The 15,089-nt window shown below is 52.5% G+C and overlaps 1 protein-coding gene across 2 annotated transcripts in view; it reads left to right on the top strand.

Annotated features, from left to right (window-relative positions):
- Nucleotides 1-15,089, top strand: part of Sptb (spectrin beta, erythrocytic) — a 119,258-nt gene that overhangs the window by 92,995 nt on the left and 11,174 nt on the right. The window contains exons 20-32 of one of the 2 annotated variants that reach the window (XM_051196013.1): nucleotides 307-570; nucleotides 926-1,132; nucleotides 1,530-1,619; nucleotides 3,594-3,872; nucleotides 4,409-4,539; nucleotides 5,459-5,663; nucleotides 5,891-6,265; nucleotides 7,489-7,733; nucleotides 8,922-9,060; nucleotides 9,410-9,494; nucleotides 10,513-10,709; nucleotides 10,942-10,991; nucleotides 11,473-11,548. In XM_051196013.1, the coding sequence (XP_051051970.1) occupies nucleotides 307-570; nucleotides 926-1,132; nucleotides 1,530-1,619; nucleotides 3,594-3,872; nucleotides 4,409-4,539; nucleotides 5,459-5,663; nucleotides 5,891-6,265; nucleotides 7,489-7,733; nucleotides 8,922-9,060; nucleotides 9,410-9,494; nucleotides 10,513-10,709; nucleotides 10,942-10,991; nucleotides 11,473-11,548 (2,343 nt within the window). Of the gene's footprint in view, nucleotides 1-306; nucleotides 575-925; nucleotides 1,133-1,529; nucleotides 1,620-3,593; nucleotides 3,873-4,408; nucleotides 4,540-5,458; nucleotides 5,664-5,890; nucleotides 6,266-7,488; nucleotides 7,734-8,921; nucleotides 9,061-9,409; nucleotides 9,495-10,512; nucleotides 10,710-10,941; nucleotides 10,992-11,472; nucleotides 11,549-15,089 lie in introns of both variants that reach the window. The other variant, XM_051196014.1, reaches the window with a different exon arrangement.

Below are 15,089 nucleotides of genomic sequence, written 5' to 3'. Positions count from 1 at the left end.
ATCTCAGTGCTAGGGTTACAGGGCTGTGTTAGCAGGCCTGGCTCCTGATTGAATCTCTAATTTTTCTTTTATTATCACCCCCCCCCCACTGGGATCTCTCTGAGTCGTTTGCCGAAACACTGCTGTCTCTGTCCCACACTGCCTTGTAGACAACTTTAGAGGTTCAGAGTGTGTTTGGGTGGTGCCTCACCCAAGGTCAATTCTTGGCCCTACCGACCTCCCTTCAGGATTTCTCTTGTACCACCTGGAGTGAGGCCCCTCAAAGTCCACTGAAGCCCAGAGTGAGCTCTCCTCCTTCCCCCACAGGAAGGGAGGCAGCTGATGGTAGAGAAGCCCCAGTTCAAAGATGTGGTGTCAGAAAGGCTGGATGCCCTGCACAAGCTCTGGGATGAGCTACAGACAACCACAAAGGCGAAGACTGAACAACTCTCGGCTGCCCGGAGCTCCGACCTGCGCTTGCAGACCCACGCTGACCTTAACAAATGGATCGGAGCCATGGAGGACCAGCTACGATCAGACGACCTGGGCAAGGATCTGACCACTGTCAACCGGATGTTGGCTAAGTTGAAGGCATGTGAAGAGGCTGTAGACTCAGAATGTTGGAGTAGAAGGGAATTTAGGGATCCAACCTGAAACCTTAAAGTAATCACTCCTTTTGTTGGTATTGTGCCAAAAAAAAAAAAAAAAAAAAAAGAAGCCATCTCCTACCCTTTTGCAATGGGCAGGACAGGAATCTAGTAAAAACGATGCACGAGAAATTAGGAGGAAAGACTGAGGGAGGGGAGGCAACCAGGGAAACTTCTTGGAGGAGGCTGCATTTTAAAAGGGCCTTAAAGGATGGGTGGGTGGAAGATTGGTGGGTGGGTGGAGGGATGGCCCCTTCCAGGTGTCACAGACAGGACTGACACTGTCTCCCGTGTCCCAGCGAGTGGAGGACCAAGTGAATTTGAGGAAGGAGGAGCTGGAGGAACTTTTTGCCGAGGCACCATCACTGGGAGCAGAGGCAGGAGAAACGGACATGAGCATCGAAAAGCGCTTCCTAGACCTCCTAGAACCTTTGGGGAGGAGGAAGAAGCAGCTGGAATTATCCAAAGCCAAGCTTCAGATCAGCCGGGACTTAGAGGATGAGACGGTGCGTGGGCTGTAGCCTCTCTACCCCCAGAACTGAGGTGCCAGCTGCCACGGGGGTAGCTGGCTGCTGTCCGGAACAATCTTGGCAGCAGATGACCGGTTACCTTGCCCCTTACCTCACAGGGTTGCTTTGGAGATTGCACTAAGTAGAAAACTCAGGGCAGATACTTTTTTTAATGATAACTTACAAGTCACTTGTTAGAGTACTGGTCAGTCAGACTTTGGGCTCGAGATCCCACTTGGGAAAAGGGAACAGGCTATTTGGAAATACCTGTCTGTAAAATAGGGGTGTTGGGAAGAGCTGGGCAGTGCCTCGTCTGGCTCTTTGTGGGTGTTTAGGAAAGGGGTGGCTGTCTGTGATTATTACCATCTGTCTCCCTGCCTTCTGGCCTCTGCAGCTCTGGGTGGAAGAGAGGCTGCCGCTGGCTCAGTCAGCTGACTACGGCACTAATCTGCAAACTGTGCAGCTGTTCATGAAGAAGAACCAGGTGGGTCTCACCTCGCCAGTGCACCTGCCTGCCCCTGCTTGTTCCAGCCTGGCCCTCAGGGGGTCTGGCCTAGCTCTGATGGGCAGACGGCTGGTGACAGCAGATCATTGCTCCTGATGGTAGCTTTTCAGTCCCCTAAGTTCATTTGAAGTTGCAATGCAGAAAGGGCTTTAGTGGCTGCAGAGCGGATTCTGGGAGGATCGCAAAGGGTGAAAACATCATGTTACTTGGGGATTTGGGACCACCAGACTCAAATGAGTGGCTTGACAGGGGAGGGAAGGGGTCAATATGCCCCCATAGTGCTATTTTTGGTAGACCCCCACGAGGATGCCACCAGCACCGAAGCACTATCTAGTTCTCTTCCGGGCTAAGCTTGCCATATGCAGTGTATATAGACCCTGTTCTTCTGGACACATGACCATCCCTGTGAGGTTCAACCCCCTTAGAAAGCCACTGAATTTGGACTCTGAGTCCCAGATGCAAGCATCTACTAATCCACTCTCTTAGAACAGATTAAGTACTTCCAGCTGAAATCCTGAATTATAGGCAGACAGTTCCCTGTTGGGACTGCAGAGGGGGGCCTAAATCCTAAGAAAGCCAGCTGTGTGAGATTGCAGTGGCTTCATGCCTGGCCTGAGGCACAGTTCTGAGTGTAAAATACAATACGTTGGTGGTCTGCCCATACCCGTCCTTTAGATGATTTTAAAGGGTTTGAGGAAATTGTCACGAGGGGGGAAACAGGTATAAGGAGCCTGAGAGTATACACATAAGTCACAGCTGGCCTGGGCCTCCTGATGAAAACTGTAACCCAGTAACCTAGGATGGAGGAAACGGCCATTTGGACTCAAACAAGAAATAATAATGCACAGTTCAGATCTGAGCCACAGAAATGGAGAGAAGTAAAAGCTAAAGCTTTCCCCGAGGGGTAACCATCAGCTTGTTCTTTTACCCGGAACCAAAAACTAACAGAAGATGGCAGTTGGCCACTTTTTATTTTCCTTTCCCCCAACACAGACACTTAAAACCAAGCTCCTCGGATGCAAATAGGGAGTGGTCAAGAGCACGGTTTAGCCTGCAGATGTAGCTTACATGGTAGAACCTTTCCTAGTATGTGCAAAGCCATGGGCCAGATTCACATACACTGGGCATGTAGTCAACACCTGTAACCCCAGTTTCTGGACATGGAGGCAGAAGGATCACGAGTTCAAGGCCAGCCCAGAGCTATATAAGACCCTGTCTCAAAAAAGTACGGGGATAGGGTTGGGGGAGAGTGGACTGGAGGGAGAGATGGCTAGGCAGTTAAGAGCACTTACTGCCCTCCTAAAGAGCCTGAATTCATGGGGCTGGAGAGATGGCTCAGTGGTTAAGAGAACCAGCTGTTCTTCCAGATATCCTGAGTTCAATTCCCAGAAACCACATAGTGGCTTACAACCATCTGTAATGAAATCTGGTGCCCTCTTCTGGCCTGCAGGCATACATGCAGGCAGAGCACTGTATACATAATAAATAAAGAGATATTAAAAAAAAAAAATTCACGTTCAGCTCCCAGCACCTCCAATAGACAGCTCACAACCGTATGTATCTTCCCTTCAAGGGACTCCAGTGCCCTCTTCTGGCCTCCACAGGGACCTGCACACATGTGGCATACACTGTAAAAAAAAAAAAATTAACAAATAAAAATCCTAAGTTTTTCTTTTTGAAAACACAAAGACTTTGGAATCTGTGAGAGCCATGTTTCAGTCTCGATCCTTCCTTCATTGCCCTGTGCCAGCTCCCTGGGACTTGTCTTGGAAGACCACCTGCAGAGTGTGGGAGGGCATACACCCAGTGCTTAGCATCCTGCCACAGTTGTGTTTAAGGCTATCCTTGCTCTGCTCTGGCTGGAGGGGGAGGGAGGGGTCCCCTGCTGTATGTATACCTGGCCTCCTCTTCCGGGGCGGAAGGCTCCGCCTCTGAGTCCCTCCTCTGCCACAGACCCTGCAGAATGAGATCCTAGGCCATGCACCACGGGTGGAGGATGTGCTACAGCGAGGGCAGCAGCTGGTGAAGGCGGCAGAGATCGACTGCCAAGACATCGAGGAGCGCCTGGGGCATCTGCAGGGCTCCTGGGACACATTGCGAGAGGCAGCAACTGGCAGGCTGCAGCGGCTGCGGGATGCGCATGAGGCACAGCAGTACTACCTGGATGCAGGCGAGGCAGAAGCCTGGATCAGCGAGCAGGAGCTCTACGTGTTCTCTGATGAGCCCCCTAAGGTATGCTGGGGTGGGCAAGCACTTGGGGAGCCTGGACATCCTCCTCCTCTCCCGGGATACCTCCTTAGGGTGTCCTACCTCATTAAGAACATCCTACAGGTTTCCTACTTGCCACCAGTAGGTGTCCCACCCAAGGGCTCTTCATATTATATTGTGGCCATGCTGTGAGTTGGGGTGACAAAGGATATAGGGAGGGAATCTCTCAAGGCTGTAATAGTACAATTATTTCCCCCAGAAAAGCCACTGTCAGTTTGGGGGTACTCCGAGAAGTAGGTTACCTCCTCTGAGCCAGCTTTCCAGGACCTAGGATGTTTTCATGGGGACACTGTTGGAGTTAGGCTTGAAAGGAAATACAAGATAAGACTCTAAGGAGTTGAGAGGGGGAGCTAGGAACAGCCCTCCCTGGAGTCAGAAGAACAGGAAGGGAAGGTGTGTGGCTTTCTTCCTCAGCTTGGCTCCCTAGAGCTCAGCCATAGCTTTCCAAAGGAAGGAGTATGGTGGAGTAGGGCTCTGGTGCTCACCCTGCTGCCTCACAGGATGAAGAGGGCGCCATCGTGATGCTCAAGCGGCACCTGCGGCAGCAGCGCACTGTGGAGGAGTATGGACGGAACATCAAGCAGCTGGCCGGCCGCGCCCAGAACCTGCTGTCTGCAGGCCACCCGGAGGGGTATGTGTGCTTCCTGGGCTGGTACGGCTGGTTGTGGGATTCAGACCAGGGTCCCTTTAGGTCCAAAGAGGAAGAAATGGGACCGGTTTCCTCAGAACTGGAGCTCTCTGAACTACTTGTTGTCCCTATTCCATTCTATTTCTTGGGTGGCACGAAGAAGTCATACAAGGTGGGCCACCGAGACTGCATTTATATAAAGGTCAGAGTCAGAGAGCCCCTGGTGACTGAGATCTCCGCTCTTTTGGAGATCTTTGGCCTGTACTAAGAGACCTGAGGACCTCACAGCAAATCCTTAGGCAAGAGTCAGCTACTGGCTAGACTTCACAGGCTGCTTCAGCCTGGCCCTCTGCCCAGCTACTCTTAGGGCACACACACAGACACACACACACACACACACACACACACACGTGTTTCCTTGGCAGCACCGCACATATCTCCCCAGGAGCCCCAAGAACGGAGTCTCTGGTTCTGCCCTTTTCTGGAGACCTAATTGGGGTCACCACTGCTGAAGCTCCGCCCAGGCTCTGCCCCACCAGCTTCTCGGGGAGGGTAGGGGAAAAGTTCACCCTTTGTCCTTGAATCTGTGACCTCCCCCAGAAAAGAGAGGCACAGTGGGAGGTGCCATGTGGGGACAGAATTCAAACACAATCCTGCTGTCCCCTGAGGCATTATGGCCTGTGGCAAGGCATTCCTTTTCTTCCCTATTCTTTTCCTGGAAAAGCCACTGTAATTTCTGGGGCTTGGAGAGGAGGAGGTTGTCACCTCTAAGCCAGCTACTCTATTTTGTTTTTGATGTTTGTTTGGACTGAGCCTGTAACTCCACAACCTGCTAGGCAAGAGTTCTACCCCTGAGCTGACCCTAGGCCACGCTCTGGATCTTGGTCACCTTCCTTAAGGCATTTGTTGGTTTGAATCCCAGGGAACAGATCATCAGGCTTCAGGGACAAGTAGATAAGCAGTATGCGGGGCTGAAGGACATGGCGGAAGAGCGCAGGCGGAAGCTAGAGAACATGTACCACCTCTTCCAGCTGAAGAGAGAGGCTGACGACTTGGAGCAGTGGATTACAGAAAAAGAGATGGTGGCCTCATCCCAAGAGATGGGGCAAGACTTTGACCACGTGACGGTGAGTACTTTCTTTGCTGACACAGCCAACCGTCACCCCAGCCCCACACGACTCACTCCCCGGGCAGTTGGAAGAAATTGCAGAGAGATTCAGTCACTGAAAGACAGTCGACCCTGGAGAGTCTGTGACAGCCAGCTCCAGGTGGCCAAAGGGACAGGCAACCTGGCAAAGTGGCTCCCACAATCTCCTGCGCCCAGCTAACCACATTCTATCTACCCCATGTCCAGATGCTCCGTGACAAGTTCCGAGACTTTGCCCGGGAGACCGGGGCGATCGGGCAGGAGCGGGTGGACAACGTCAATACTATCATTGAGCGGCTCATCGATGCAGGCCACAGCGAGGCAGCCACCATTGCTGAGTGGAAGGATGGGCTGAATGACATGTGGGCTGATCTGCTGGAGCTCATTGACACCCGCATGCAGCTGCTGGCTGCCTCCTACGACCTGCACCGCTACTTCTACACAGGCACTGAGATCCTGGGCCTCATAGATGAGAAGCACAGAGAGCTGCCAGAGGATGTGGGGCTGGATGCCAGCACGGCTGAGTCCTTCCACCGGGTCCACACGGCCTTCGAGCGAGAGCTCCACCTCCTGGGTGTGCAGGTAGGTACCTTCCACCCACTTCTTACCTGCAGGCATCTCAAAGGCCGACTTGGCTCCTACGGTGGGGGAGGAACCTCTAGAATGAGCATCAATTTTCTCTTCTTTGGACAACCAGCAGCTCAGGACGGAGCCCTGCAGCTCTCAGAAATTTGTTAGCTTCTGGAGTAGTTCTTCAAGCCATAGCCTCCTGGCTTGTGTACTAGTTACTAGCTAGCACCACAGTACTTTTCAGTGCTAGGTATTAGTTTAAGTGATTTGCGTAGTTGCTGGATCTTCCCTGCCATCTCTGGGCACTCAACGTTGTATTTGCAGATGAGGATGGGGAGGTAGAGAGGGTCACTGTTGCCTGGGAAATGGGAGATCAGAGTGGAGCCAGAACCCAGGCCCTGGTACCCTGGCTCGAGACCCCTCAGGCTTAGTTAGCTGTCAGACAGGTCTGCCTTTCGCGGTGTTCTAGAGTCCCTAAAGTCTGCTAAATCCCCTTTCTGACTGCCAGGGCATGCCCCAAAGGACCTCTGTAGATGCTCTAGGTTCCTCTGAGGTTCTTGTGGAGTAGGAAGAGTTGGGCTGACTCTGCAGGGTTCAGGGTGGGAGCACCGAGGTAGATTGGACCCCAGGTTCATCTTAGGGATTTGTCCTCCAGCTTAAGGTGGGGCCTGGTACGTAACCGTTGTATCCGGGGTGACAGGACTACTGAGCCAGGTATAGCTCTACCGAGGTTTCAGGAGAGAGGCTTCATTGTCCCTGAGTGCACCCCAGTCAAAGGATTTAGGGTAGGCCTATCCTTGAAGATGTGGCGCGCAGGGTGAATAAGAATCAGGCACCTGGATGTACAGTTCCAGTCCCAGCTGTCCCCTTGGTTAGTGGGAGGGACCTGGAGGCACCCACTTAGCATCCCTGTGCTTGGTCCCCCATCACAGAAGCAGGGATATAGTAGTGCCTCTTTGATGGATTGCTGTAAGGAGAATTTAATTCAATCTCTACTTGGTCAGTAGTTATTCTTATTGTTGCACTCCTGAGGAGGGTCCAAAGGAACTGAGGCAGATCCTGCTACTTGCAAACCCTGGGCCAGAATCCAGCACGTGCCCTGGTCAGGCAGAGGTACTAGAGCAGGGGACCCTATCCTGTAGCCTCACGCCTTCCTGTGGTGCCCTGGAGAGGGCTCTGGTGGAGACAGTCGTCCTTCAGTCACACACCTGAGACACGGTTTTGCCTGACTACAGGTACAACAGTTCCAGGATGTGGCTACTCGACTGCAGACAGCGTATGCAGGAGAGAAGGCAGATGCCATCCAGAGCAAGGAACAGGAGGTGTCTGCGGCCTGGCAGGCACTGCTCGATGCATGTGCCGGGCGCCGGGCTCAGCTGGTGGACACAGCAGACAAGTTCCGCTTCTTCAGCATGGTCCGTGACCTCCTCTCCTGGATGGAGAGCATCATCCGGCAGATCGAGACCCAGGAGAGACCCAGGTGAGGGAGGGGCGTCCTCAGGGATGCTATAGCCCCTTCCTAATGCTGAGACCCTTCAATATAGGTTCCTCGTGGCAGGGTGACCCTGGCCATAAAATTGTTTTTGTTGCTACTTCATAACTGTAATTTTGCTACTATTGTGAATCATAATGCAAGTGTCTGTGTTTTTCCAATGGTTTTAGGCCGCCCAGTGGGTTGTGACCCACAGGTTAGTACATCCTAAGAAAGTCAAGGATGGGTCCAGAGAATGGAAAATTCTGAGGGTATCACAGACGTGATCTGGGTTCAGGCAGAAGCACAGTGGTTTATATTCTACTGGGAGGACCAACCTTTTCCAAGTAAAAGGAGAATGCTCTCAGTCACATAGGTTCTCCAAGGGGACCATGGCCACTATTATAAGTGAAAGGGTGCGACTCATATATCCAGAGTGGACAGGCTCAAGACCATTCTTCCTCAGCACTGGGATGTCAAGGTCACTCTCCTGAATCTCAGTGTAAAGTTGACTTGCTTAAGAGGCAGGGTCAGACTCGGGGGCAGTTGAAATCCAGTGGGGCTGGACCTCTCTCTACCTGAGCCAGTATTGGTGACCTATCTGTGTCCCTCTGCCCCTTTCCATGCACAGGTACTTTGACATTTCTTAGAGATATCATTTGCATGCCATCCTTGACCCATTTAAAGTGTATCGTCCTGTGGTGTTTGTATAATCCCAATTACGCAATCATTGCCCACAATCTAAGCTAGTATATTTCATCATCACCACAACACAACATTTCCCCATGCTAGTCATTCACTATGCTCCCTGCCTCTGGCCCCTGGGGCAGCTGCTTTTCTACTTTCTGTCTCTCTAAATTTTATATAAATGGTGTCACACAGTACACTGTCTCCTGTGACCGGCCTCTTTCCCTTAGCCTGTTTCCAAGGTTCATCCATGTGGCATGATTCAGTGTTTCATCCCTTTTTATCGTCAAATAATATTCCCAGGCTTCTTTGGGGTCCTGCTTCCCCTTGCTGAGCCACTGAACAATGAAGACAGTGAATGGAGTTAGCGTTCTGCTGGGGCTGGGACAGAGGAGGAATTCCAGGCTAGCCGGAGAGAAGAAAGGATAGGGTCAGGCTCCTTGAGGCAGGTCTGAGTGGCCCGATTTTGTCTCTCCAACTGCATCTCTACCCTGGTCCTTCTGTCCCCAGGGATGTCTCCTCTGTGGAACTGCTCTTGAAGTATCACCAGGGCATCAAGGCTGAGATCAACACCAGGGCCAAGAACTTTAGCACCTGCCTGGAACTCGGAGAGTCCCTGCTACAGCGGCAGCACCAGGCCTCAGAAGAGGTGAGTGAGTCCCTTTGTGCCCCTGTCCCTATGCTTGCTGGCCAGGGAGCAGGGAGGAGAGGATGCTTCCAAGGAACTGGAGTGCCTACAGGCCAGAAATCAGAACCATACAAGTGTATCCCCTCCTTAAGGAGGTGGGTGCTCACCAAAAGAGAGCAGGCCCACCCAGTACCCACATGTGCACGGATTCGGAGTGGTTGACCCTGCTTCACAGGTGAGCCACCTACAGGTGCCTTGGAAGGGTGAATCCAGGACTGTATGACCAAGCTCGCTCTTTGGAGCTGACTGTGCCTGCCTCAGACAGGAGGGAGCATTGAAAGCCTGGACTTTTACCCTTTCCTCTCCACAGATCCGGGAGAGATTGCAGCAAGTGGTGTCCAGGAGGCAGGAGATGAACGACAAGTGGGAGGCCCGCTCTGACAGGCTTCACATGTGTGAGTATAGTTCCCAGCTGGGGAACCTAAGGGCAGGGTCCAGCAGACCTCTATTGTAGGTAGGGGACCACACCACGCCTGGAGGGAACTCCATGGCAGCACTCGGGGACAACGCTCTGGGCCTCTGGCCTGACCACAGAAGGCAGACCTGTGCAAACACATTCTACCCCCCAAACCCTGCCCACCCTCCTTCCTGCCTGTGCCCAGGTTGGTTCCTCTGCTGAGTTGTGACTTGGGAGGGGTCAGGCAGCACTAGTCTCCTGGGTATTTTGTCTTCTGGTTGTTTGTTCTATGGAGATGAGGGGCTCTGTCCCCCAGCAGCTGGAGAGGGAGAAGAAAATCTTACCTCCCCAGGTAAGCTGTGAGTAAGGAAAAAGCCATGACTAGTTGGTCCCCGTGCTTGCTTGTCTGTGACTGTGTGAGACAGACAAGAGCAAGAATTTGAGGCGGGGGGGGGGGGGATTGTTCCCTAAAGCCAGGCGATGTGAGCCACAACGGAGCTGGTCCCAATGGTAGCCTTAAAAATATGACCATGGCTGTGCATGATGGTACACACCATTAATCTTAGCACTTGGGGAGTGGAGGAGGAGGACTGTGAGTCTGCGGCTAGCCAAGGCTGAACACTGAGACCTGTCTCAAAAGCTAAGAGCTAGGGATGAAGTTCAATGATAAGAGTATTTACTCAGCATGCACAAAGGCCTGCTAAGTTTGATCCCCAGCACCACACAAAATAAAAATAAAATACATACATATATAAAATTTGACGTTTATGTAAATTGAATTACATACATGTAAAATATTATGTGTCTATGTAACCACTGGGAGAGATGGGGTGGGATCTCTAAGATTATGTAGCTATGTAGCCATTGGTAGAGATGGGGTCGGTCTCTAGTGTGGGCATGGAATGGCTTAGGCAGGAACTCAGCACTGAGCCAAGTACCCACATAGTTGAGGGATACCTGAGTGCTAACTGGCCCTTGGGCCTTGTGGGTGGGTTTGTGTCTTGTTCTCATGGCAGTGCTGGAAGTGTGCCAGTTCTCGAGGGATGCCTCTGTGGCGGAGGCGTGGCTGATTGCCCAGGAGCCCTACCTGGCCAGCCGGGACTTTGGGCACACAGTGGACAGCGTGGAAAAACTCATCAAGAGGCATGAAGCTTTCGAGAAATCCACAGCGAGCTGGGCAGAGCGCTTTGCTGCCCTGGAGAAGCCCACCACGGTGAGCTGAGGTCATCTGGGGGGCTGGGAAGGCTGCAGCTATTGGGATGGGCTGTTCCAAGATACTCACTCTCCAGCCAGTGGTCATGTACTTGGGCTGGTGTCAGAGGGTGGACAGGTACAAGAAAGGACTGGTGCATAGACACCAAAGACAAAGGATGCAAACTCAGATCATCTGAGACTGTAGCTGCCCTATGCGACTGCTCTGACCGCCTTATCTTTTCCACCCCCAGCTTGAGCTTAAGGAACGCCAGACTCCAGACAGACCCATAGAGGAACCCGGGTGAGTGTCAGCATTGTATGCCTGTGCACGAGGAGGCAAGCATGCTGTAAAGGGGGTGACTGGGGAGAAGGAAAAGGAAGCTACTGATCAGCAGCTGTCATGTGACCTCTCTGAGTGCCCTGTCAACACAACACAGAATGTACGGAGCTTGAGAGTTGTGTTGCGACAGGCACAGAAGCCTGAAACCCCATACAGAAAGGAAGGGGTAGCTATCAGTGGCTGTTGCTAGGCCAACCTCTCCTTTAGGAACTCCCTGGACACTGCCCTTAAGCTGTCTGGAATGGAATTCATCTAATTCTGAAGTATTTATCTTTACTTTTCCCATGGAGCCTTGGGGCACGTCCTTACTGAGCACCTCTGGGAAGGAGAGCCAAGGACTATGCCCTGTACATGCTCTGAGCTCCCAGTGGGTAGAGAGCCAGAGAAAACCAGGCCTTGGAAGCAGATGCCTGTCACTAAAGAGGGATTGTGTCTTCCTTAGGCCTCAAGAGGAGGAAGGCGAGACAGCTGGCGAGGCTCCCCGGGTCCACCCTGCAACCACTGAGAGAACGTCCCCGGTCAGTTTCATGTCCCGCCTGTCTAGTTCCTGGGAGTCGCTGCTGCCAGAGCCTGGTCACCCCATCTAGACTCAGCCAGGGCAGAAGGAAGGCGAGGACAGGGTGGGCTGCCTGGTCCCCAGCCTCATCCTGCCCTTTAGGAGCCTCTCCTTTAGATCAGTCTACTTTTATACTTAGATTTTAATTTTTAACTAAGTCCTCTCCTTCCAACCCAGAAGCCAGCCCACCTGCATGAGTCTACAAGTTTGCCTTTATGTAGTCTAATAAATTCTATGGGGTCAATACATCACCATCAGCACAGGGGAAACACTTTATACAGAGGTGAATCCTTTTGGTACATGGTCCCTCCCCATTTTCCTTCAAATTCCATCCTCAGCACAGTGCCCCCTTCATATACATGCTGGCACATACATGTACACAGGCACATGGACCAACAGACTGCCTCATCCTGCCTGAGTCACATTTCATGCAACAAAGTGTGGATATCCACCCTTCTAGAAGATTTCTTCTTTCTAGGCAGAGCCCATCCCCCCCTTAGCTATGGATCATATATTTTGACTATGGAGATGGTTACATTTGAGTCCTGCAAGTGTGGAAGAGAACCTCACCCAGAGCTTTTAGCGCTGCAGGGAAGCCCCCCAAATTATAGAACAGTGAGTCAGAACCTTATCTGAGTGGTTTAAAGAAAAATTGCTTCCAGAGGCCTGGGATTACAGCCTTAGGCTCTTACCCAGAGCAGGTCCTTTTGGCCCCTGAGAGTCTGTTCAGGGAGCCTGGGCAGCTCTGTCTCAGACTGGGGAAATGCGATGGGGAGTAGCTGGCTGAGGAGAAAGCAAGTATCCACATGTGATTTGCATCAGTGCATGGATCCCTGTGGCATGTGTCTTTGGGGAGCACAGGAGCAGCAGATACTTTGTGTACCCCTCTCCCAGTGCCTGGGTGATTGTGAATAACCTGAGTAGGGATTTAGAAAGATTAGCGTCCTCGGTGGGAACTTCTGCTTACTTGGACCACTCCTAAAAGATGCATATACCTCCCTATGTGCACATGCATGCACGCGCGCGCACACACACACACACACACACACACACACACACACACTCCTCAGTTCCTTTGGTCTCCTTTTCTAAGATGTATTAGCCCATCATGCTCAGCAGAGGGCACTATTGGGCTCTGCTGGAAGACTTACCTCTGAAGATCCTGCTGCCTTTCCCATCACCCTGTCTGTGGTAGACTGTCTTCCAGCTCCCTTTTCCCATCACCAACTCCCCTGACCCCATCCCCACGCTCACCCCACTCCCACCAGAGGGAGAAAGAGAACTCCAGGGGCTGACATGGACTGTGGACAAGGGCTGGAGCTGTCCCTGCCTCCTGCCTTCTGCCTCCACCCGCGCTTCTGCCCTGCATCCCTGTGTGTCTGCATGCCGTGGTGTCCCCGGTGTGTGGGCTTCATGACCACCTGAGCATCTCAACACCATTGTCTATCGTGTACGTGTACGTTTGTGCAAGAGTAACTACATGTGCACCTGAGCCACCTCCATCCAACACTTGAATATCACTGGGTTGGGAGGAATAAAATTTGCTTAAATCTGAGTGTTTCTCTGGGGGAGGAGTGAGCCCATACGGGAGACCCTTGCTGAGGAGCCAGCCACTCACCAAATGGGAAAGCAGCCCATGTCTGTACCAGAAAGCAACCAGATGGCTAATCAAATGAACACCAGGGTCTCCTGGAGACAGACTTCCTGGTGCAGCTTCTTTCCAAGTCTTTAAGAAGCACGGGGAGGGGAGGACCTAACTCCAGATCATCTTTGATATGAGAAAGGATGGAGCCCAGCCCAGTTTCTGAGCGCTTCTCCCATGCCCACTGCCCTTAACAGAACCTCTGGCCCATCACAGGAAGGTTCAGCTGTCTGCTGCGCCTTCTCATGAATAGGCCTGGGGTGCCATGGCTCTCCTGCTGGTCCTGTCTGTGCAGTCTGGTGTTGGGTCCTGTAGTATAGACACATGCCACATTGCTTCGTGTAAAAGCCCTTACTAATGCATGTCGCTTCCTGCTGGAGTCATGAACGGGAGTGGAGCAAGCACCCTTGCCCTGTCTGGATAGTGCATCCCACAGGGCAGCACTCTGTGGGCCCCAATCCAGTCTTTCCCTTCCTGTGTGTACATGGAATGACTGAGCTGCCAAACCATCACTGCAAAGCCACTGCTGTCCCTCGCCTCTGCATGTTAGAGTGCATTCTGGTAAAACCCAGACCCTCCCCACGGGTAAGTGTGAAGCCAGGCCAAAGGCAAGTTATCAGAAGGAGCAGGACTTGAAGTCAGAATGAACGGGTCTGTGTCTTTGGTTCTGTTGGAACGCTCTATGTAGGTTTGGAGCCCTCCCCCTCCAAGTCTCTTGCCTTATAAAGGTCCCTTTGTAGGGTTGCAGAACATCTACATTCCCATGTGTCAGCGATGCGATGTAGCACTTCAAGGGGGGAGCTGGGGGAGTGACTCTCATGTTTCCTGCCATCTGCTCCTAACTCTGAGGCCCCAGCAGATAGTGTGAGGCCAGGGTGGGAAAGAAGAGGTCACGGGTAGGACATTTGCCCTTGTCCCTGTTTGAGGGGGGCCTAGTAGCTTCTGTGTGTGTCCGCCCAGAGAATAATGCATGGAACATTCTGGAAAGGGGCAGACATCCTTCTCCTCAGAAAGGCCTGGGGGCCTGCCTGAGTGTTCTTCATCTTCCAGGCATTGCCCCCAGTGCAGTGTTTGTGGGGAGATGTTTTTCTCCTAGGAGGGAGGAAGGCGGGCTGTCATGGCATTGAGGATGTGAGTTTCCCCAAGCTCAAGACCTCTTCCTACACACCTGCACTGCCCCTTTGGGGTTACTGCGATGACGTGAATGACACTCCTTAAAGTCATGGATGCTCTCAGGAGCTATGACAAGAAACAGTCTCCTCTGTTTGGCACCAGCATCTCCTTCCTGCCTCCAGGTTCCCAGGCTAGACCCACTGTGCAGTGCAGGGGGAGCCTGGGAATGAAGGCCACTCCAGAGAGTGGCCTTATGGGTGCTATTCATGGTCAGGCTTCAGCAGGCTATCAGAGAAGAATCTTACCCAAGGGCAGTTCACGGACATCACTTTTAAGTGTGACCTCCCAAGATTGGCAACACAGCCGACTCCCCTGGGACTAAGGCTGAGCTGATGGGGTGATCTGAATCTCTCTGATCTTTGTCTCTTCCTTCCGTTGCCTCAGAAGCTTTGGGAAATAGCCAGCACTTCGAATGAGAGGGGCGGTACCCAGGGACTTGTGGGGGACTGGGAATGGGGGTCCATGGCCACCTTTGTGTAAAGGCTGTCAGCTTCAGCATGGCTGCCCCCAGCAGCAGCCTCCCCATCAGCCCAGAGCTTCAATCGGCAGCCTCCAGTGAGGCTCTGACGTTGGTGAATGCTGTGGGTGTGGAACAGCCACTGTGTTTCTTCTTGCCTGAACAGCTTTCCCAGTGCTTGCCCCTCCCCACCCCCAAACAGCAACTTTTTCAGACATTTTGCAGCAGATG

Source organism: Phodopus roborovskii, unplaced genomic scaffold (assembly GCF_943737965.1).
Source record: "Phodopus roborovskii unplaced genomic scaffold, PHOROB, whole genome shotgun sequence".
NCBI classification, from domain to species: domain Eukaryota; kingdom Metazoa; phylum Chordata; class Mammalia; order Rodentia; family Cricetidae; genus Phodopus; species Phodopus roborovskii.
The sequence above is the reverse complement of the archived record's forward strand: the minus strand, read 5'-3'. Positions and strand labels throughout refer to the sequence as shown.